This window comes from Cucumis melo, chromosome 4, assembly GCF_025177605.1.
Source record: "Cucumis melo cultivar AY chromosome 4, USDA_Cmelo_AY_1.0, whole genome shotgun sequence".
Classification (NCBI taxonomy): domain Eukaryota; kingdom Viridiplantae; phylum Streptophyta; class Magnoliopsida; order Cucurbitales; family Cucurbitaceae; genus Cucumis; species Cucumis melo.
In genome coordinates, this window is record NC_066860.1 from 24,036,873 (window position 1) to 24,062,285 (window position 25,413).

General features: G+C 33.5%; 1 protein-coding gene and 1 pseudogene across 1 annotated transcript; both read right to left on the reverse strand.

Annotated features, from left to right (window-relative positions):
- Positions 1-960: 960 nt before the first annotated feature.
- Positions 961-1,698, reverse strand: LOC107991868 (uncharacterized). The gene has a single exon (XM_017047267.2). It carries the CDS (start codon positions 1,696-1,698, stop codon positions 961-963), a length of 738 nt encoding a protein of 245 aa, XP_016902756.2.
- A 9,588-nt stretch (positions 1,699-11,286) lies between these two features.
- On the reverse strand, positions 11,287-12,425 carry LOC127149001 (uncharacterized; annotated as a pseudogene).
- Between the last annotated feature and the right edge of the window lie 12,988 nt (positions 12,426-25,413).

The window sequence follows — 25,413 nt, forward strand, 5'->3', positions numbered from 1 at the left end:
TTTTTATGTAAAAAAAATGTATGAAAGTACTGAGGAAAAGCTTGCTTCAAAGCGAAGTGGTTGCTTCCTTTTATGATTCTTTGATTTCTTCAAGTGAAATTGCCGACAGGGGAGAGGCGCGCGCGGACGAGGGCTCGACACGTGGCGGACTAGGCACAGGTTGCAAATCGGTTCGTGGATCGGGTTGTCGGATCGTGCTTCCGGGTCGTACGAAAAAATGAAAGGAAAAATAGGGGCGCACCTGAGATTCGAACACGCGACTTCGAGGCGGACGCGTGGCGTGATCTGGTGATGCCACGTGGTGCGATCTAGTTTGTTCGATCTTTTCCAATTTCCCAGTTTTCCCCTTAAACTTATTTTTTACCGTTCTTCTTCGTTATAACTCCGATTTAAGTGATTTCAGTGGCGTTGGACTCGTATCGAGGTGAAGTTTCATATTCAGTTAGGATATGGTAGTTGCAAAGGCTTTTGTGGTATGATAGCCACTTAATGACTCTTTAAAGGTTGAGGCAAAGGCTCTGTATATGACATAGGTATGGGATCAAAATTGGTTTGCTTCCAATTGTTCCTTGTGTTTCTCTGAGTTGCCTGACCAAACGGGCTTTTACCTCAATTTTGATAACTAGGGGAGTAATTTGTCTGCCCCACAGTTTGTGAGGATACATGCACTACTCTTTGAGTCGAGCTCAACTCATGTATTTCTTCCTATTTCTCTTTGGGGTCATCATTCTTCTTATCTCTGAAGCGGGATCAGAGATCCTTCCATTCTTCACTCCAAATTAAATCTTCTCCTCAATGGTTATGACGTCCGAGAAATTAGTTGAAGCACTTCCAACCATTCTATCATAGTATGGGGTCCGAAGAGTGTTTATGAACATAGCCATCAATTCTTTGTCGGTTAGGGGAGGTTGCACTTATGCAGCTAACTCTCTCCATCGCTGTGCATATTCTTTAAAAGTTTCAACATTCTTTTTTTTCCATTCTCCGAAGATCCAGACGATCGGGTGCCATATCAATGTTGTACTTATATTGTTTTAAAAAAGAATCAGCAAGATCCTTCCACCTATGCACTTGTGAACCATCCAATTGCATGTACCAGCGAGAAGTCGAGCCGACTAAGTTGTCTTGGATGCAATCAATCAACAATTTATCATCATGAGCGTAAGCTGACATTTTCCGACAGTACATAACTAGATGACTTTTTGGGCATGTGGTTCCATTGTACTTCTCAAAATCTGGAGTCTTGAATTTGGCAGGGATCACCACATCTGATATCAAACATAGTTGTGCTGCGTCGATACTCCCATACATGTCTGCACCTTTAATGGCACGTAATCTTTCTTCTAGAAATTCTAGTCTTTTTCTACTACCCTGCTCTTCTGAAATTTTCTTACCACTTTCTGTAATTGGAGTAGACATTGGATCGCTCACATGGTTTGCCTGTTGGGTGATCGGATTAGGATTTTGTGTAGGATAAGTCATGCGAGGACTAGACGACCTTTGCGGAGTAAAACCTTGAGGGTATGCAGGCATGTCTTCTAGCACCTGGTTCAGATCTACTTCCACTTGTGATGAAATCCCCGCAACACTCTTTCCTCTTCCAGTAGTGAGCAGTTCTAAGATCTTTGCCAATTGATCTTTCAATCCTTCAACGTCTTGACGAACTGCTTGAACCTGATCATTGGTTTGCTCATCCATTATTCGAGCCTTTCTTCTTGTCCAATATGGATGCTTAGGAGGTGAACCTTGAGCTATTTTGCAAATTTTGGCTTTTTATCTTTTTAAAAAGAGAATAATGTTTCATTTAGGATGACTCTGCATGTAAATGCTAAATGTGAGAAAGAAAACCATCAAATAATGTAATGGCTCAAACAAACTTAGTGAAGTTAATGCTAGCATCCTATTTGACACAGGCCCTCAAAATGGTGTATAGTCACACTTGATCATACAACCAAATTGAGTGAGAATTTTTCGTGTGTTTGCATGGGAGCAACAACTCCTCGAAGGTCAAACACTACTACATTCTCGAATCTAATCCTATGGTATAACCCGGGTAGAGGGCTTGTGCTAGTGTGTGAGAATAATATAATAAGGTAGAAAATTAAAATTCTAAAACATGACATGCGAATCATAATGAGTGAAGCTGAATATAAGTCCTAAAAGATAAAAGGCTCTCAATTTGATCACAACCGTCACACGTGATTGTATGACCAAATTGAGTGAGAATTTTTCGTGTGCCTGCACGGAAGCATAAGTTCCTCGAAGGTCAACACTACTCCATCCTCGTTTCTAATTCTATAAGGTGGAGCTCGGGTAGGAGACTTGAGATTTTGTGTGAAACAATAATAAACAACACACTAAACTGAAAAGAAAATAAAACAAATAAAAAAAATATACAAGATCAAGACAGAAGAAAAGGCCAAACTCTCGAGGTGGAACCTCAGGTCCCCAGCGGAGTCGCCAAGCTGTCACCACGTACCCGAGACGACACGGAGTGGCCGACATCCTTAAGAAGGGTTTAATTTTAAGAACAAAAAGGGGAGTCGCTACCAATCTTTTTTACGGTATAATTGGACACCAAAATAAAGTAAATCATTTTAAATAAGATAAAAAAAAACTGGTCTACAAAAAAATTAGAGTTGACTTTGGAAGATATTTGTGTACGGGGAAGGTGTTAGCACCTCGTAACATCTGTTTAGAAAAACGGTGGCCAAATTTTATGTCTTGATTAAAATTCATTTTTTTTTTAAAAAAAAGAATCATGTCTTATTTCATTGCTCACCACTCCAATATTTGGAGCAATGATCCCATAAAATAAGTGGGATTCACCAATTAATTAGACTATATTGAGGAAAAATTCCTCACCTTAAGAGAATGAGAAATTATTACAATTTCTCAAATTCTATCATAGACTAGCCTTCGAATAAAGTTTTTTTTTTAAAAAAAACATTGATTAAATTTGTTTTTTCTTGGGATCAAATCTCGGACTCCCAAAGATATTGATCCCTCGCCTCAAGAATCTAGAAATAACGGACTCCCATAAATTTCTAGATTCCATCGTAGGATTTTTTTAGCGAAATCGATGTGGGTTATTATAAAAAAAGGTTGATTAGGAAACCTTATGAAATATCTATTTAATTTTGAGTTTTAAAATAAATAATTTTAAAGTAAAAAAAAAAATTCTAAATGGTTTAAAAACGGAGATTTAAGAAAGATTTCAAGATCACGTGTAATTAAGGCCAGAAATATTTTAAAAAACTTCAACAAATTCTTAATGAACATCAAATAGGAATAATGCATCATAAGTCAAATCAAGTACACCAACAATAAGTTAGGCAAATAACATGAGATATCAATGCATACATATATGTATTTAAAGTCATATACATAATAATTATTATTATGGTGGTAATGAGAATATGTTAAAAGAAAAAGAAAGGAAAGGTACATAATAATGATAAAGAAAATAAGGAAAAGAAAAGGAAAAACTAAATGAAATAATTAACAAATAAACAAATAAATAAATAAGTAAATATAAGGAAAAGAAAAAAAAAAAAGAAAGAAAACAGAAGGTGGCTCTAAAAGGAAAAAAAAGAAAAAAAAATATATATACACACACATATATATATATATATATATTAATAATAATAATAGAAATATAATAATAATAATAATAATAATAATAATAATAATAATAATAACAATACAAAAATTTTAGCTTATAACTTTTTCTTTCTCTCTATTTTTTAGAGAGAACAAAAAGGTTAAAAGACTTGTTTTTTTCTTTAGCATGACGATAAAAAAAGTAGCAAAAAAAAGAAAATTTCCTTATGTAAATTTTCTCTCTTTACGTTTAAAAAAGAGAAGAACAAAGATAAGCACTCAATCCTGAAGGGAATTGCTTATTGTATGAGGTACGGATCATTGGGAATAAATCCCTACCTAATGCAACCTCCAACTAAGTTTTTCCTCAATGGGATTAGATTTTGGGTAAAAAAAAAGACAAGTAAATAAATAAAAATGAAAATAACGCATAAAAAAAATAAAGCGAAAAGAAGTAATAACCCACATTGTAGAGAAATATGTATCTTCAAAAACGTTTTGTAGAGGTTTTCTAAGCAATCAAAAAAATTGTTTTCTCTCGTAGAGATTCTTTCTAATAGACTTTTTTTTCTTCTAAAGAATTTCTCTAAAACAATTTCTTCTCCCCTTTTCCAAATGACAAAAGATCTCTACTTAAAGACCCCGGGGTGTGCCACAAATTAGGGAAAAAAAGTATAAAATCAAATTAGGTTATTTTATTGAATTTCTTTTTCCTAAAATAGTAAAAATATGATATTAAAAGATTTTTTTCCAAAATAATACTTATTTGTTTTTCCTAAAATGATAAATCAGAAAATATTTTATATTTATCTTTTTCCTAAAATGATAAGTAAAAAATGATTTGATTTTTTTTTTAAATAATAGATATTCTCATTAATGGCTCTATTTTCCATTTTAATAAAAAGATTAAAAAAACATAAGATTTTATATTATTACAAAAGATTTTACCTTTTTCTTTTTTTAACAAAATAAATGAATAAAATATGTTAACCATAGCTACAATTAATATTTTAAAGAATAATAAAAAATGTAGGATAAAATTAGGTGGCTATAGATCTTTTATTTTTTTTTCAAATTTTTATTTAGTTCAATATCGTGTATCAAATATAAATATAATTTTTTTTAACTGTTATTCAAATTTTTATTTAGTTCAATATCGTGTATTAAATATAAATATAATTTTTTTTAACTGTTATTTAGTTGTTTAAGATTATGTCAAATATAAAAGATGGTGAAAAAAAATCATTGGGATATTGGGTACCTAAATCTAAATATTGTGTACAAAAAATAGCCAAATTTAAACGATCGTCCACCAAGAATCTTAAAAAAATCGTTTAGGTTTGGCTATCCAAATTTAAATGATCAAATCTAAACGATTGTATACCAAAGAATAACAATCTAAATGATCGTGTACAAAAGAATAGCAATCTAAACAATCATGTACCAAATAATCTTTAAAAAAAATCATTTAAATTTGGCTAAATTGAAACGATCAAGTCTAAAAGATCGTGTACCAAACATAAACGATCGTGTACCAAAAAAATCTTAAAATCAATCGTTTAGATTTGACTATCCAAATTTAACGATCAAATCTAGACGATCGTGTACCGGATCTAAATGATCGTGTACCAAAAAATCTTGAAAAAATTCGTTTAGATTTGGCTACCCAAATTTAAACAATCTTGTACAAAATCTAAAAGATTATGTACCAAATTTTTTTAAAGAAATCGTTTAGATTTGGCTACCCAACTTTAAACGGCTAAATCTAAACAATCTTGTACCAAATAATAGCCAAATCTAAACGATCGTTTACCAAATATATTACACGCGTAGGGTGTCAATTAATCACGGGTGCATTTTTTGTATTGCTCATGTGGGCCTATGGACTTTTTTCATTTTCGAAATTGTTCTATACAGTGTAAATATTTTGTCGCTTTGTTATATTTTTGAAAAGACCCCATAATAAAAACTATTTAAAATAAAATTTGAAAACGTTTTTCTTTTATTTTCACGATTATTCTCCCACTTGTTTCATCCGATGGAAGTGCCATATTTTCCGATAAATAAATCTCTTGTGTTTTATTTAAGGTTAATTTTCATAAATGTAACAAAACATACAAACATTTACGATTCGTGTAAAAAAGAAAAGAAAAAACCCAAGAAGCCAGTATAATATTTTTATAAATTTCAGATTTGTCCTTGAACATTGCGAACGATTCGTCACTTCTCTTTTTTCTTCTTTATGATTATTTATTCATTTTCTCATGTATATTTCTTTATCTTTTTTTCAAATTTTTTTTCTTTCTATTTTTAAACGATTCATTCTTTTGTTTAAATCTCCTATTTCATCTCCACAATTTTCGGTAAGATTCTTTGAAGCTTGCTTCATCTTCCTCATATTTGAGAATTTCAAGATTTTATAAATATCATTTTGACATAATCTAAACGATCGTTTACCATTGTCAACACGATCGTTTACCATTGTCAACACAATCTTTTACCATTGTCAACACAATCTTTTACCATTATCAACACGATCATTTATTATAGCCTACACGATCATTTAAATTTGAAGCATTTTTCCCATCGTTTAAAATGATCTAAACGATCATGTTGACATGATCTAAACAATCGCTAATCATAGTTAACACGATCATTTAGCATTGGTCAACACAATTGTTTAAATTTGAAACTTTTTTCTTATCGTTTAAAATTATCTAAATGATCGCTTACCATAGTTAACACGATTGTTTAGCATGGTTAATGCTATCGTTAGATTTGAAGTTTTTAATGAACATTTACATTTGATTACATGATTGTTTACCATAATCAATACAATCATTTTTCATGATCAATATGATCGTGTTACCATAGTTAACACAATCGTTTAGCATGGTTAACGCTATTGTTAGATTTGAAGTTTTTAATGATCATTTACATTTGACTACACGATCGTTTACCATAATCAATACAATCGTTTTTTATGATCAACGTGATCGTTTGCTATGGTTAACATGATCGTTTAGCATGGTCAACAAGATCGTTTAAATTTGAGCATTTTTTCTAATCATTAAAAAAGAACACACGATCGTGTATCATGAGCTAAACGATAGTAGATTATTCATTTAGACTGTAGTACACAATCGTTTAGAAGAAAATTACTCCCACGCGTAGCCAATTAAACGCGTGTAGCCAATCTTCTAGTGGAGACATTTTTTCTTTTTTTAATTTTCCATTGTAGGTCTATGAGTTTTTTCTGTTTTTAGAATAATTCTATACAATGTAAATATTTTTTTTCCATTTGTTATCTTTTTTAAAAAACTCCTCTATTTGATTATGTAATGGACATTCGACACAAATAACACGAGGGAGAGACTTGTTTGGCAAGAAAATAACCTCATGTTTATATGTAACAAACATTTGACAAATCCATCTCTTCAACCGATGCATCAAATTTCTATTGGACCTGCTTTTCAAAGGCATCTCTAATTTAAAACTAAAAATCATTTTACCTGTAGCAAATATGTTTTTAGTTATGCCAACGCCAACTTCACCTGTCGATATAGTGAATAAAGATAAAAATGAATTAAAATATTTTGCAAAATATCACAACATTTTATTTATAATAGATTGCGCATACTATTTTCTATATTTATCCGTGTCTATGTATATAGTGCACATAAATTTTGTAACATTTTTAAATATTTTCAAAGTTTTTGATTTAAGATAATTTTCGTAAAATATTTGAAATATTTCCTTTAGTTTATCCTACTAATTTTCTATTTGAATGCTTTGAATTATGGGTGGATAATTTTAGGACCAATAATTAAGTGTATAGCAACATGTTAAGAATTGCAAGTATCCTAAATTCTATCAGCGATGGTAGTCTTGATTATTGGACTCATATCATCGGTAGACTGAATTGCAAAAATTTGAAATTACAAATTTATTAAGAGGTAAGGAACGTTAGAATGAAAAACGTGGTCCATTCCTTGGAAATTTCCTTATGCTTAACGTGTTTGATGGTTAACAGTTATACAAGGGCATGTGATTGCGTTGGGACCAAATACTTTGATTTTGTCGTTTCAAATGCTCTTATGTCAACCTTTTGCATGTCTTGGTCCAAGTAAACAGCTACAAATTGAACAGTCTTCCCCTCAAGAATCCTCAAGTAAGTACTAATTTTTTTACTCATTCCAACATCGCTCAATTAGTTAGAGCTGCAAACATGTATTCAATGAATGATCATAAACTTTGAATTTTTCGACTTTACAATCTTCTGTGTTGAAATTTAAAAAGAAAAAACATGATTGGATTTTCATTTATGAATCTCTGTGTTTTGATGTTCTTCTCACTCGATTAAAAGAATTAATTAATGGGAAATTGACCCAAGAAGAGTTTGATTTTCTCAAATGCTATAATTTTCTCGAAATGTAATTAAAAGATCTTGCATCGGAAATATTGAAAAATTAAACCTTATAACTCTTAGAAGATATAGGATTTACTTATTTCATTAATCATTGATTTTCAGATGCACTCTTATATTTATCTAATACAATAAATCTCTAAATGGATATTTGGTAAAAGAAAATTATAACAATAAAATGAATTTGATCCATAATTGTTAAAAAAGAATGCATCGTCTTGAGGAAGAGACACCATACCTTATGATATGTAATAATCCCCAGGGTCAAGATTTAGAATCCATACGAGGCATCTCCTACAAACCAATACTAGATCTTTTGTACTTGTTTTGTCCTACATTCACATGCTTGCTAAAAAAACTATTATGAAGTGACCTAACATAGAACTACTCCAAGCTAAACTTACACTTAATTTGAGCATTTCTATGATTGAGCTATTGAAAATGAAGATTGTTCACATAAGATTTTCAGAGAATTTTGATTCGTGGAGTTGAACTTGTATTAATATTGTATTTATGTTAATTTGATGTGATGTAGTTTGATTTCTAGTATTTGATCCTTTGATTCTCTCTCGACTAGATGCTTATGCTTGATTTGGGAAAATGAAGCACATGATGTTTTTTAAGTTAGAGTTTTGGAAGAATGCTTGTATCTTCAAAGGAACTTCAATCGTCAAGAGCAGTCGGCTTCAAGAGTTAAGGAGTCTTCTAGCTCTTTGGAGAATTCCTTCTAGACTTTTTGGAGTAAAAAATTTCCAACCCCACAAATGAAGAGAACTCCTCTATTTATAGAGTTCTCTGGTAGTTTTTATGAGCTTGAACCTTGTTGGTCCATGGATCAGACCTATGAGCTCAGCTACTTGAATTTGGATCATATTTAACATGAACCTAAATTAAGCTTATTTTGGAGCTTAATTAAACTTTAGTATATAATATTTAATTTGACCAGAATAATTAGCTTCATCCAACTATCATAATGAAAACATGTGGCATCATTGGAATTAACCAATTTATGTCTTTAATTTTAATTTGGGACACATATAAACTTTTTAGTTAGTCCCAAATTCAATTTTTTTTCTTTTTTATCATTAATTTAGTAAATGATGTACAATTTGTGGTTAGTCCAGAATTTCTTATTCAACAAATATGTAATTTGTTGGGAATAAGTAGTAACTTCAATTTTTTAAAGATTTTTTTTAACTATATTTTAATATTCTCATAGTTCTTCTCATTCCATGATAACGATTCGTTTAAGTACCCGTCTAAACTCGCCTTTTACAAAATTTACGAGTTATTAGATCAGTAGTCAATTTAATTTTAATATACAATTTCATATTAATCTTAAATCGTAATGATATCGTTTTCTTGTTACAATTTTTTTTATTGTGCATAAAATCAAAACATACGATCTTTTAAAATAAGAAAAGAAGAACAAAAGACAAAAAAACTTGAAATTTTATCTCAAAGGTGGTATTCCTCCTTTATAATTTGTGAAATACATTTGAACTCCAATTCCCATAATCCAATAGGTCTTACATCATTTGGTTGATCTATAGTCTAGACAGAATTGGAATACATAGATTCCATTTCGAGGTCCATGACTTTGATCCATTGGTCACAATAATCCACATCATTCATTGCCTGTTTATAGGTCAATGGATCCTCTATGCCATCATCAGGTATGATGATTTGAGCTTCACTTAAACTCAAATAACGATCAGGCTATCGTACAACCCTCCCACTACGTTCAGGCTCTCCCAAAATTTGAGAAGGATGTGTTTGACCAATATTCCTAGTTTTATCTACTACTTTAGTAGATGAACTAGGTCTATCTGTAGTATTCTTGGAAATTTCTTCTAATACTAGTTTACTGTGGGTTTGATGATTTCTTATGTGGTTTCCTCTAAGAACGTAGCATTTGTCGATACAAATACTTTATTTTCTTGAGGATCATAAAATAAACCAGCTTTGATTCTTTTGAATAACCTACAAATAGGCATAATTTTGAACAATGTTCCAATTTTTTAAGGTTTTACACCAACACGTGTGCTGGACATCCCCAAATCCTAAAGTGACGTAAACTTCCTTACGACCTTTCCATAGCTCATAAGGTGTTTCAGAAACACTTTTAGAGGAAATGTTGTTCAAAATATAGATAGCTGTTTCTAAAGCATATCCCCAAAACGAATCTTGCAACTGAGCAAAACTCATCATAGAGCGAACCAGGTCTAACAAAGTTTAGTTTCTTCTTTCTGATACACCGTTCTGCTGAGGCGTATTAGGTGCAGAGAGTAGTCATTGGATTTCATGTTCTATCAAATAGTCTTGGAATCGTAAATCAATACACTCTCCACCTCAATCTGATCGAAGTGTCTTTATTGTTTTGCCTAATTCATTTTCAACTTCAGCCTTATATTCTTTGAAGTTTTCAAAAGACAGACTTGTCTGAATTAGGTAAACATGACCATACCTAGAATAACCATCAATAAAGCTGATGAAATATTCGTATCCTCCTCGAGCTTTGACATTCATTGGTCCACAAAGGTCCGAATGTACGAGCTCCAAAGGTGTTTTGGCTCTAAGACCATTTCCAGTAAAAGATCTTTTGGTCATTTTTCCTTCAAGACAGGAATCACAAGGAGGTAAAGAGTTATCTTCTAACTGATTTAGAAGTCCACTCTTAACCAATCTCCCAATCCTATTGAGATTTATGTGACTAAGTCTTAAGTGCCATAATAAGGCATTAGAAGAAACTTTTTGTCTTTTATTCTGAGTTTCAGCTGCTCTAAACATCTCAGTATTTAAGACAAAATTTGCTCGTGTTGGTCTTAACTTATATAAGTTGTTTTCAAGTATAGCAGAACAAATGTGAATACCTTTTCTTAAAATGAACGCTTCATTAATTTCAAAAAATATTTTATACATATGTTCTATTAAACAAGAGATAGATATCAAATTCCTCTTCATTTGAGGTGCATACAAGACATTCTTGAGTAGAATATATCTATCATTAAAAAATAACTTTAAATCTCCCATTGCTTTAACTGAGACCATATCTCCAGTTCCAACTTTGAGAGTGATCTCGCCCTCAGAAAGCTTTTTCCAAGAACTAGTTTCCTGAAATGAGAAACAAATATGATTAGTGGCTCCTGAATCTAATATCCAGGTAGAATTTTCATTTTCTACTAAACATGTTTCAAGAACAAGTAAATCATATTTACCTTGTGCTTCTTTCTCTGCTTTTTTCTGAGCAAGGTATTTTGGACAGTTTCTCAGCCAGTGCCCATTTTCACCACAGTGGTAACATTTACCTTTTTCTGTAGTCTTCTTTACCTTGTTTTGCTTGGGAGTCTTCCCCTTTCCCTTCTTTTTAATCTTTTGATTGGGTTTTGATGGTTCATATTTAGATCTAGAGGACGATCCTCTTTTGAATTTTCCTTTTGTAGTAGCAACATTTGCTTCTACTTTCTTTCCCTTACCCTTGGTAAGATTCTGGAATCGCTAGAGCTCATTCAGAAGGATTGTCAGATTAAACTCTATCTTATTCAGGGATGCATTCGTTTGGAATGGTATGAAGCTCTTCGGAAGAGACTCTAAGATAAAACTAAATTGATTAGCTTCATCGATGGCACCACCATTTACCTAAGCTATATTGAAGTGCATCATCATGTCCAGGACATGTTCTCTAACAGAGGTCCCCCCTTCATACGCTTAGTGTAAATGTATTTGATTGCCTCGTGTCTTAGGGACCACTCTGGTTGCCCAAACATTCCTTTTAAAGAATCCATAATCTCTTTAGTCGTGGCTAAGGATTCGTGTTTCTTTGCTAAAACATCTGACATGCTAGCAAGGATATAGACACGGGCTTTCTCATTTGCTTTTATCCATTGATCATATGATTTCCGACTAGCTCGGTTCGCATTTAAGGTTGGGGTTTGAGGACATTCCTCAGTTAAGACAAATCTTAAATCATCAACAACTAGTATTGTGTTAAGATTTGATTTCCATGCCGCATAGTTATCGTCGTGAAGTTTTTCGGAAGCTAATAATTGAACTATCGAGCTATTCATGCTGAAAAACAAACATACTTTGTTTAGAAACTATAATCTGAATAAACCAATAATTTTAGCAAAACTTTAAATAATATACCCTTTTATTATGTTTTGCAACGATAATTCAAAGGTTGAAAATAACCTCTACTGAGGGGTAGCCGATTACTCGTCCTTTGAATCAAGACAATCTTGACCAAACACTAACTCACAAATATCTCATATTTACTTAGCATTTAGTTACCATTTACTTCGGTCAAGAATACACTATCTATTTTAGTAATTCTTGTAAGTGTGCCCCTCCATTTTTGGTCCTCATAGATGAGAATCATTATGCTCCTGAAAGTAGAAAGACAATATGAAAACTTATCTAAGAGACCCTATCCAAATATGGAGTTCGCGGTGTTCCGAATCCTATATACAGCCTTTCGAAGGGGACGTCACTCCAGGGCAGACAAGCAGGCACATTATAGGAATCTCACGGTGCGACCCAATGGAAGAGACCGTGGGATGTATTGTCATAAATCCCTCACCCACTTACTATAAACTACTTCCCCCATTCACCTTGTTCATAGCTCATGCAAACACTCTCTGAAGGGAGTCCGCTCCTATGCACGGCCCAAAGCCTTGCATGAACCTCACGGTGTGAACTCTTTGGGACGTTAGAGCCAAAAGTACGATACTTTTCTCCAGCTGAAGTGTCTAAAAAGATTTTTTGGTAGATTATTTAGGATTTATTTTATGCTAACTTAAACAAATCCTAAATCTAGGTAAACCATCCAAGTATAACATTTATACTGGATTTTAACCTACGATGTCTAGGTGATAAACCAATTTTATGACCTTACATCTCTCACGCATGCTCGTAAAACTAGGTTAACTAGCCTCAAGAACCAATTACGATCTCCAAGTAGGAGGTGTTCCGTAAACCGTCAACTTAAAAACCTCCAATCCTTAGTCATCTTATCTAACTTGTTGCAAGATCGAATCAGGTGAGCCTCTTGTAACTTAGTTTTACAAGATATCGACCTAAATCTAATTTTGGAAGATATGGTACTTAACCTAGGTGAACATGCATTTTATCTTATTTATAGATTTTAAAGTCTAATTTCATTTTATAACAATTATAAAACTCTTAGACTAACCTATAACCATTCATCTAGAAAAACAAATTAATATGGCTTTGCAATAATTGAATAATTTTGTTAAATCATATTTAATAAAATTAATTCAATTATCTTTTAAATTAATCAAATTGATTTAACCATTAATTAATCATATTAATTAATTTTCATATTAATTTACTCAACATGCATGAACATGTTAACCTATGGTGGGATTTTAAAACTATATGTCATACAATATGCACATACAATTTTATTAATAATTAAATCATACATCACATGCAAGATTAAAACACCCCAAAATAGATTGATTTTGGCTCTCTAAATTAAGTTCAAACTAAGTTATTACAATAATAATTTGATGGAGTACAATAATCACATAACAACCTTTGCACGATCGTTGAGTAGGCAGATGACATTCACAAGCATAGGTGATTCGCATACCATATGCGATCGCTGAGCAAACCATATGCGATCGCTTATCAAGTACACGATCGTTTATAGATGCCAGTGACAAGCGTACCATATGCAATCGCTTAGCTTGTAAACGATCGTTTAAGCACTTAACGTTACGCATACCTTACGCGATCGCTTAATGGATATACGATCACTTCAGAGATAAACGATTGTTCAGCGCTAGGACAACACGTACTTTACGCGATCGCCTAGCGGGTATACAATCGTTTCTTACGCAAACGATACGCGTACCTTACGTGAATGGTTTATCATATAAACGATAGAGTCTTCTCAAAATGATATGCGTACCAAACGCGATCTTTTAGCTGGTAAGTGATGAAGTTTTCTTCAAACGATACGCATACTATACACGATTGTTTAGCTAGTAAGCTCGATGTTGACTGGCTAAAGTGATATGCATACCATATGCGATCGTTGAGAGGGTGAACGATAGACTTGTTTCATCTCCTTCTGAGCTTTCTTAAAGAGCATCATCTTCTTCCTGCATGTAAGAATTACAGCCTAATCTCAACTCTAATGACTCCAATAAATTGCAGACTCTTTGCAAAATTAAATTAAGCCACCAACAGGGCTAATTACAAAGATTAAAGCAAATAAACAACTTAATTTAGAGCCAAAACCAAAACTAATCTATTTTAGTTCAACCATATCAATTTATCACATAAATTATAAGAACCCACCATATGCATATGAGTGAAGCTAAGCATGCTCTGATACCACATGATGGAAAAACAAAGCACTAGAGACATGCAACGGTGGAATTTAAAGGATCGTGCTTTACTCTATATGCATCTAAATGATTTGGAAGTTAACATGCATCTACTAAGTGATGGACTTAAACGAAAAACCAGAAGATAAACGATGTTCTTACCTTTGTAGTTCTGAACTTCTTCTTTAATCCAACGCTTCTTTGCCTGAATATCACAAACATGGACAACCACCAAGCTGACCTACTATGCTCAGGACCAAGAACGAAGTTGTGGGACTCGGTTTTGTGAAGTGAGAGAGGGGAGTGTATCGTTTAGGTGTTGTTATTCAGAGAAAACCTCATCCTTTTCTCATTCGGTAATGAGAAGTTTTTTATATGAAATATACATGCAATTTGCATGTAAATTATTTCATATATAATCAACACCTAATCAAATCATTAACTCTTTAATGAAATTAGTGGCTTCAAATTCATAATAATTTACCACATTTTCCATTAACCGTTAATTAATGAAGTAATTAGTCAAAGGGACGATTTGGTCATTTGACCAATTTAAGTCAATGTCAAACTTTGACTTTTCTTAGTCAAAAGTCAACTTTTTGACTTTTTACTAATTTTCCCATCTTGACTAATTCTAACCTCCCGAGTATGAATTCGTACTTATTTCTTTAAAATTCAAATCATATTTGAATATAAATCCGGTCGAAGTTCAAAATCAACATTTTGACTTTTGACCATTTTCTAAACTTTTCAAAGTTTTAAATACGAATCTATATTCATATTTATTTAAATCATATTTAAACACAAAAATTAAAGTTTATTTCTACCGAATTATATCTTATATATTTGTCGGTTTCTCTCTCTTATCTTTATTCGAACAATTCGAATTACTTCAACATACTTGTTCTTAGTTGAATCCATATGAGCTAGTAGGGAAACCGAATAGACCTGTAAATCATGGGCTCCAACGATTCGAACTTAACTGGCTAAACTCTTTTAGACCAAGGTTAATCAACATTCGTTAACTAACGAGTCGTTCTACTAAAGACTCTTAGTTGCACTTCCCTCACTATAGATATATTTCTATCCACCTGATATAACCATGATGGGTAAGTTGATCCTTCACAGGTTATTCGTAATCTTGGCTGGGTCAAAATACTGTTTTACCCCTGAGATTACATCTTGCTCCTTAAGACCCACTGATCCACTATTGAACAAATTGGTTTAAGGTCCAACCTATAAACGAGAATCCTTCTCGGGCCAATGAGAAGGTGGGGCCCCTTGTTCAAGACTTGGATTCAGTCCTTAAGGGAACAACCTATCTACTATCCCAGAAGTGGGTAGGAGTGAATTCCATCTTGCACCCTATGTCCCTAGCTATCCACTCGGTCTTACCCCTGAAATGGGAGGCTTATTTGGGCAGCGATGTTCAGCTGCCCTCACCTATGCAGATCTAAGGATACTACCGAATGAACAGAAGTTCATAGTTAGCTCAGGATTAAGATCAAGTTACCTAGGTCATCATAATTGAAATAGTCAGTTTATAGTTTACGGTGTTATAACTAAAAGTGACTCCTTCGTGGTTCCAGTCTTATGCAAACCATTTAACTCTTTCTGTCCTAAAACTCGTACTTTGTTATTTGATTCAATAAATTTTATTATTGAATGCTATAATCTTAAAACCAATAAATTTAGGTTCCGAGGCTATTTTATTGAGTTTGTCAAATACACTTGAACTTTATGTTGAGACATAAACATGGATTAAGTTCAAGTTAATAGCCCAAATAATCTATAGTGTATGAATAAGGTTGGGCGCCTTATTCTAGATAAACACTATGGATGCGGCCCGCTCCGTAGTTAGTACAAACGATGTAATCCTGAATCGTTCATGTAGGACATGGGAGTGGGGGCATCCTATGTAAATGGTTTGCATAAGACTGGAACTACGAAATAATCACTTTTTGTTATAACACCGTAAACTATAAACTGACTATTTCATTTATGATGGCCTAGGTAACTTGATCTTAAATCTTGAGCTAACTATGAACTTTTATTCATTCGGTAGTATTCTTAAATCTGTATAGGTGAGGGAAGCTCATTATCTCCGGCTCAATAAGCCTCTCATTTCAGGGATAAGACTGAGTAGATAGCTAGGGACATAGGGTGCAAAACGGATTCACTCCTAACTATTTCTGGGATAGTAAATAGGTTGTTCACTTAAAGACTGAATCCAAGTCTTGAACAAGGAGCCCCACCTTCTCATTGGCTTGAGAAGGATTCAGGTTTATAGGTTGGACCTTAAACCAATTGTTCAATAGTGGATCATTGGGTCTTAAGGAGCAAGATGTAATCTCGGGGGTAAAACGGTATTTTGACCCAGTCCGAGATTACGAACAATCTGTGAAGGATCAACTTACTCATCATGGTTATATCAGGTGGACAGAAATATATCTATAGTAAGGGGAATGCAACTAAGAGTCTTTAGTGGAATGACTCTTTAGTTAACGAATGTTGATTAAGCTTGGTCTAAAAGAGTTTAGCCAGTTAATCTCGAATTATTGGAGCCCATGATCTATAGGTCAGGTTCCCCTACTTGCTCATATGGATTCAACTAAGAACAATATATTGAAGTAATACGAATTGTTCGAATTAAGAAAAGAGAGAGAAAGCGACAAATATATAAGATGTAAGTCGGTAGATATAAACTTCAAGCTTTGTATTTAAATATGATTTAAATAAATATGAATATAGATTCATATTTAAAAGCTTGAAAATTTTTGAAACGGTCAAAGTTGTAAAAGTCAACATGTTGACTTTGAACTTTGAACTTTGATCGGATGTATATTCAAATATGATTTGAATTTTATAGAAATGAATACGAATTTATACTCGGGATGTTAGAATTAGTCAAGACGGAAAAATAGTAAAAATTTCAAAAAGTTGACTTTTGACTATGAAATGTCAAAGTTTGACTTTGACTAAATTGGTCAAATGACCAAAATACCCCTTTGACTAACTATTCTATTAATTAACGGTTAATGGAAAATGTGGCAAATTATTGTGAATTTGAAGCCACTAATTCCATCAAGAATTAATGAATTAATGAGGTGTTGAACATATATGAAATAATTTGCATGTAATTTGCATGAAGATTTCATATAAAAAATTTCTCATTACAAAATGAGAAATGATGATGTTTTTCTGAAAACCAACTAAACGATACACTACCTCTTCTTTCAAAAAGTTTTACTTCTCAAAACCGAGTCCCACAACTCTGTTCTTGGTCATGAGCATAGTAGGTCAACTTGGTGGTTGTCCTTGTTCGTGATTTCCAGGCCGAGAAGAAAAAAGGATAAAAGAAGAAGTTCAGAACAACAAAAGGTAAGTTCATCGTTTACCTTTTAGGCTATTCGTTTAAGTCTATCACATAGCATGTGCATGTTGCCTTCTAAATCGTTTAGATGCATATAGAGTAAAGCATGATCCTTTATTTTCGCTACAACATGTCTTTTGTTGTTTTTCCATCAGAAACTACACTAGAAAATGCTTATAAATAAGAGAAAATCTTGTCATTTTTATGTTGATTTTACCTCGAGCTTACTATAGAAAGAGATGAAAGAATTTACAATGTTTTTAGATATCCAAAACGAACTTGAATTTGAAAAGAGTCGTAAGGAAGTGCATAGAAGTTCATGACCAAGAGACAAGCTGATTGTGGTTGTGAGTGATTTTTCTTATAAATGCTTTCCAAAATAAAAAAGGATTTCTAAAATATGTTTAAAATCCTTATTATATTTCTGCTGAGACCATGAACAACATGATTTCTCTTATGCTTTCTAATTCATAAAATGTATGTGATTCATAAACAAATTATACTTATTATGAATTAAAACAATGTAATGAGACATTATGTATTTGAGAATGGCATAAGATATGATGTGAATTGAAATGGTCAAAGGAGATGATCTTTTGTACCCTATGCAATGAGATGCCTTATCTTTGTTGTGTGATCTAAGATAAGATGCTCTATTTTTGTTGTATGCTCTAGAATAGAATGTCTTATTCATGCTGTGTGATATTGAGTAGGATGCCTCGTACTTGCTGTGTGATCTGGTATGAGATGCCTATTGCTTGCTATGTGATTTTGTCATTGGAAGATGCATTATGCGTACTATAATTGATGGATCTTGCTAAATGTGGTGAGATTACTTCGCATAGCTGCAACTAGATAAAAGAGCGTGGTAAATGCTTGAACAGAGAAAACTGTACAAAGATGTAATTAAACCAACAAAATAATTTTGTAAGGTGATTATATTATATGCGAGATGCATATCATGGGATGTGAATTACAATGAAAGAATTAAATAGAAAATGATTTCCTTATGAATTATGATTTATGAAAGTTGTTGGTGAAATTAAGATGTTGTGAATCATCTAACGCGTTGAAAATGATTTTATCATTCAAGAGCCTTACTGATTGAATCGTATATTATCTATCTCATATGACTTGGCGAAATAACTATAATACGTTAAGACAAACTTTCATTTATTAAAGACATTGATAAAAGTCCCCACTCACCAGACATTTTTGTCTTAGCTTTCAAATCTTTTGTTTTAATCCCCCTAGGTAGCGAAATACATCAACCTTTAAACTTGCAACCTTGATCGCCTACTGTGCCATTCGTGAAAAAGTATCATTTTGGTTATGGCCACTGTTAGCTCGTGTAGCATGTAGAAGCTATGCAAGAAGAGTCTGATTGTTTGTTTTGAGTTGTACATAATTCTTTTGAAAGAAACTTTGTATTAAGTACTAAATGTACTCTATTCTTTGAAATATCAATGAAGTCTCCGTATTGCATTTGTGATCACATTTCATGTTTAAGTTGTTGGTTGCATTTATTTCTACTTACGTAAATATACTAGGCGTTCTACGCTACATCTCACGGAGAGACTCGAGTAGAATGTCTAGGCGGTCACATCCGCACCTTGTCACATAGAGTGACTTTTGGGGGGGAGCATGATAAGTTGGTATCAAAGTTAGCTTCTTAGGAAAAGTCTTTGTTAGAGTCATGCATATAGAGAGTTGCATGTTGTTATGAAAGTCTAATGTATTGATGCGTAATTATGAATTATGGCACCACGTGGAAGGCCAAGGCGAGTTAGGCAAGTAACAATGGATGGTCCAGCTACTAGGAGCCCTAGTGCCCGACGAGATGTCTAGTAACCCATAAGAGATGATAGAGCAAAATGTGGGGGATCATTTTTCTCAAAAGTTAGATAAGAGGTTTAGTATTGAAAAGTTGAAGGTGTTGGGAGCAACAACCTTCAGAGAAACCACTAACCCAACTGATGCAAAGAAGTGGTTAAGTTTAATTGAGAAGTGTATTGGGGTGATGGATTGCCTTGAGGAAAGAAAGGTGAAATTAGCAACATGCTTGCTGCAAGATAGAATTGAAAACTAGTGGACTCTCGATGGGGCGAGAGCTGACGGTGTAAACTTTGTCACATGGGAGGAATTCAAGAAGGCATTTAGGGAAAAGTTCTTTCCTTGTTCCTTCTGTGACGAAAAGATAAAAGAATTAATGAGTTTTGATTCAAGGTGACATGACCATCGTAGAATATGAGAAAAGATTTACTGAATTGGCTAAGTACGCACTAGCCCTTGTGATTGATGAAACAGACAAGTACGAGAGGTTTCAAAATGGCTTGCGTACTAAGATTAGAGCATCAATAACCGCCTGCATAAACTGTCAGTTTTTTTTAGATTAGTTGAAGTTTCCATGAGAGTTGAAAGATGCATGGAAAATGATAAGAAGAACAAGGTTGCGAAGGAAAACTCATGTCATCAAAATCCTAATAGCATGCAAGGTAGTGAACATCAGAATCAGAATATGTGTTATCCGTCAGGCATTCTACTGCAAGGAAATTTCAAAACTCGTTGTCATGTTCCATCTGAATCCAGAAGGAGTCATGGAGGAAGATTTAAGAGTAGAGATCAAGGAAAAGGAAAGGACGAAGAATGTCCCTCAAAGGAGACAGGCAGCTGGATCGAGTTAAGGTTTTGAAGAAAGGACAGGTTTTCCAATGAATTGCTTCAATTGCGAACAACCATGACATTTTGCTAGATATTATCCTAACTTGGAAAGTCAAGGTAACCCAAGGACGTATCACAATCAATTAACCAACCATACCGCCCAGATGAAACTAAAGTGGAGTTAGAGGACCTAAGAGGTTCAAGTCCCAAGGAAAAAATTGTGCTGTGACCCAAAGTGAGGCCAGGAACAATCCTTACCTAATTATAGGTTAGTTGATGATTTGTAATTATCCTATCCTTGTGTTATTTGATTCCGGAGGCATTCTTTTATTTCTGTATCACATGCTAAGACTTAGAAACATGAGATAGAACCCTTAGAAAGGGGAATGTTGATTAGCACAACATGAGGCGAGGTGTTCGTGGTAGAATCCATGTATAGAAATTGTGAGTTAAGGGTTGATAATGTCGCATTGAAAACAAACTTGATTTCATTTGAGCTTGATGAAATAGAAGTCATCTTAGGAATGGATTTTCTTACCAAGTATCATGCAGTATTTGATTGCTCCAATAAGGATGTAGTATTAAGGGAACCCCAAAAGTTTGAAATCAAATTTGTAGAAGATAATAAAGTGGAGTTAGCGAGCATAATATCCATACTTAAGGCGAGGAAACTGATAAAGAAAGGGCAAATTGCCTATTATGCTCGCGTGGTAGACATTCGGGTGGTCAAGAATATGATCCAAGAAGTGTACCTATAGTTTGCAAATACTTAGATGTGCTTCTAGAGGAAGTAGTGGATTACCACCAAAAAGAGAAATTGAGTTTATGGTTGAAGTTGTGCCTAGAACGACATCAGTTTCTTAACCTACTTATCGCATGGCCCCAAGTGAGTCGAAAAAGTTAAAGAGTTGTTAGAAAAATGTTATATCCGACCTAGTGCTTCACCTTAGGGAGCCCCTGTTTTATTTGTGAAAAATAAAGACAAATCGATGAGGGTGTGTATTGATTACCAACAATTGAACAAAGGGACAATGAAGAGTAAATATCTTTTGCTACAAATAGATTACCTCTTTAATCAACTGAAAGGAGCCTCATTATTCTCCAAGATCTATTTGTGTTAGGCTACCATCAACTAAAGATTGAGGAATCAGATATACCAATGACAACCTTTAGAACATGTTTTGGATATTTGGAGTACTTAGTGATGCCTTTTGGATTGACTAATGCACAACCATTTTCATGGACCTGATGAATAGTGTATTTCATTGGCACTTGGATCACTTTGTCATTGTCTTTATTGATGCATTTGTTTTATTTGCAAGATGCGGTAAGACACGTAGAGCACTTGAGAATTGTCCTACAAACTTTGCGAGGAGATACCCTATTCGTGAAGTTTAGTAAGTGTGAGTTTTAGTTGAACCAAGTGGTGTTCCATGGACACATTATATCCTTTAGAGTGAAGGTTGATTCGCAAAAAGTTGAGGTGATTGAAGGTTCGAAATGTCTCAAAACAGTTTCTGAAGTTAGAATTTTTCTAGGCTTAGCAAGCTACCATTACAGGGATAAAGGTCTACGATAGCTCGCTAAAAATGCTATCGTAGACATTTTATAGCATTCAACAAAAAGTCGTGTCAGTCCACGTTATTAAAAGTCTGGATTTTTAATAGTGTTTTTTCAAAGCTATAAAAAATATTCATTATGATAGCGTTTTGTGTAGGTTATGAAAACAACTTTGTAATAACAGTCTTCTATTTACATCATTTATTATAGTTTTTTCCCAAAGCTATGAAAACCTTTTTATAGTGTCTGATGAAAGCTATGAAAAGTGTGCATTTTGATAGCGTTTTAGGAAGGCTATAAAACAACTTTGTAATAACGTTTCTTGTATGTATATTATTTATGATAGTGCTTTGTCAGAGCTATGAAAGTTTTTTTATAGCAAGTATAAAAAGTTATTAATTGTTTATAATAGCATTTTTTAACAAATTTAAACGTTTAGTCATACCTTTAGATAAAAGCTTTAATAATGTATTATTTTCACATATTTTATCTATAATAAACTTTTTTAAATATCAATGTTCAATTCCCAACATCAACATATAAAATACATGAATATATTTAAAATGCTATTGTCCATGTTGTTGGAATTAATGTCCTAAAACTCGTAGTTTATAATCATATTCTTTTCAATAAAGTCATTATTGAGAATTTGAAAAACTATTTTCTTAAATCCAATAAACATAGATCCGAAGACTATTTTTGAGTAAACTTGAACTTTATGTAGAGACGTAAACAAAGATTAAGTTCGATTAAATAGTCTAAATAGTTTATAGTATATGATTAAAGGTTGAGCGCTTTATTCAGAAATACTATCGATGTGGTCCACTTTGTAAATAATACAAACGATGTAATCTTGAATTGTTCATGTAGAGACATGAAAGAGAGGGCATCCTATGTAAAAGGTTTACATAAGACAGAACCATGAAATAGTCACTTTTACATAATAATGTCGTTTACTGTTTAAAACTGACTATCTCGTTTATTGATGACCTAGGTAACTTAATCTTGATCCTGAGCTAACAGTAAACTCCTGTTCACACTAGATTATCCTCAAATCTACAAAGGTGAAGACAACTCATTAGCATTAATCCAATAAACCTTCCATTTTAGGGATAAGATCGGGTGAATAGTTGGGAACATAGGGTGCAAGACGGAATTCACTCCTACCCGCTTTAGGGTTAGTAGATAGGCTATTCTCTTAATAACTGAATCCAAGTCTTGAACATAGGGGCCCTAACCTCTCATTGGCATGAGAGGGATTCGGTTTATTGGTTGGACCTTAAACAAAATGTTCAATAGTGGATCAGTGGGACTTAAGGAACAAGATGTAGTCTCGGGGGTAAAAACGGTATTTGGACCCAGCCGAGATTACGAACAATTTGTCAAGGATTAACTTACTGATTATGGTTATATCAGATGGACAGAAATATATCTATAGTGAAGCGAGTGCAACTACGAGACTTTAGTGGAATGACTCGTTAGTTAACAAATGTTGATTAGCTTGATCTAAAAGGGTTTAGCCAGTTAATCTCGGATTGTTGGAGCCTATGATCAATAGGTCAATAATCCCCTCTTTCGAAGCAATCTTTCACTTGCCAAGATTCCATATATTTACACAACATATATTGATTTAACATCCATCATGAAACAATCATGGTGCATGAAGGGAAATAATCAAGGAGTGATTCCCAAATTATACATAAAACAATCTCCAATATACCATGTATTCTGCTTCCAGCTTCTCTCTAATTTCATGAGAAATGGGGATGATACACTACTTTCTATGACACGTTACAAAATAAAAAACTGCAGAAGAAAGGGAAGGGGCAACATTACCCATTGAAAACTTCTTTAAATGTTTCCTTTTCTAATCCCTCCCTCCCCCCCCTCCCCCTCCCGCCCAAATCATAAAGGAACACAAGGAGGGTACAGTAAAAGCTTGCAGGGGTAATAACGTGCAAAGCATCAAAAAGATAATTCAAAGACGAGAAGAAAAAACCACAAGCTACTTTAGGTTAGACCTGTACATTATTTTGAAGATAAGATATTCATTTAAATCTTTTCCAGTTGACAAAGTGTATAAAATCCAAAAACAGGAAATAAAAAAGGAATCAAAAGAAAAATTGATTATATATTCCCCAAATTTATATGCATTGGGAGCATATTAAGAGTACACATAAATAAAACAATAAAATAAGTATTCAGAATCGATTACCAAGATGGTCCAAGACATAGAACAAGCCAAAGGATGTGCCAACAAGAATATCCAGATTCCCATCACCATCCTTCATGAATCCAGTATAGCTTATGTCATATGTTTTTATACATTAGCTTCCTGAAATGGCAACTAATTTCACATTGGTTATAGAAACTAGTACTTATTTGATTAACTTGAGATTCCATTCTACCAACAATTGACAATCGGAGGAGTAACCTCATCTGTCATATAAATATTGTTAGATCTCCACGTCATTGACGTGGGATCCTCAACAATACTTGTCATATCCTATAATCTTCAATGAACAAGACAATTGAACAATGGTCAATAATTTTGTGTTGCCTTTAGAAAGGAAGCATAAACAAAAAAAATTATGTTGCCTTTTCATATATGGGAAAGGAAAATGAGATTCTTGACACTTACTACCGCCATAAGCAAGATGGATGGGAAAGGAAAACTTCCGGCTCAACCGGACCATGCTAATGTAAGTGCCATTTCACTAAGGAGTGGTAAGATTCTTGACACTCCCACCACCAAAGAGAAAAAGGTAACTTCCAAACCCTTACCTCTTAATAGTAAGAATGAGTCCAAGGAAGAAAAGGTTGAAACAAACCCCTCACCATCTAATTCTAAAAATGATAAATCTCCTCTTAATGATTTTATTCCTTACATACCTAAACCTCCTTTCTCCTCTAGGTTGGCTCCAAAAAAGAAGGAAACACCCAAGAAGGAAGAACTCTTGGAGATGTTTAGAAAGGTGCAAATCAACTTGCCCCTTCTCGATGCAATCCAACAAGTCCCGAGGTACGCAAAGTTTCTAAAGGAGTTGTGTACCAACAAGAGGAAAACAAAAGAAAGACCAATGGTAAGTCAAAATGTTTCGGCTCTTCTTAAGAGTAATATTCCGAAAAAATGCAATGACCCCGGTATGTTTTCTCTACCTTGTGTAATAGGAAATAGGCTAATTTCTCATGCAATGCTTGACTTAGGAGCATCCATAAATGTCATGCCATACAACGTCTTTAAAGATCTAGAACTCAATAATTTGCAAAAAACTAGTGTATGCACACAACTAGCGGATAGATCTTTTATTTCACCATTAGGAATAGTTGAAGATGTCCTTGTAAAAATTGACAAACTAATTTTTTGGTGGATTTTTACATATTAGAAATGAATGAATCATGCCTAAAACCATCTCACTCTATTTTATTAGGAA

Bases quoted from the DNA above. Each gene is read 5' to 3' on its own strand.
- LOC107991868 (XM_017047267.2), bottom strand. From the start codon at position 1,698: ATGGATGAGCAAACCAATGATCAGGTTCAAGCAGTTCGTCAAGACGTT.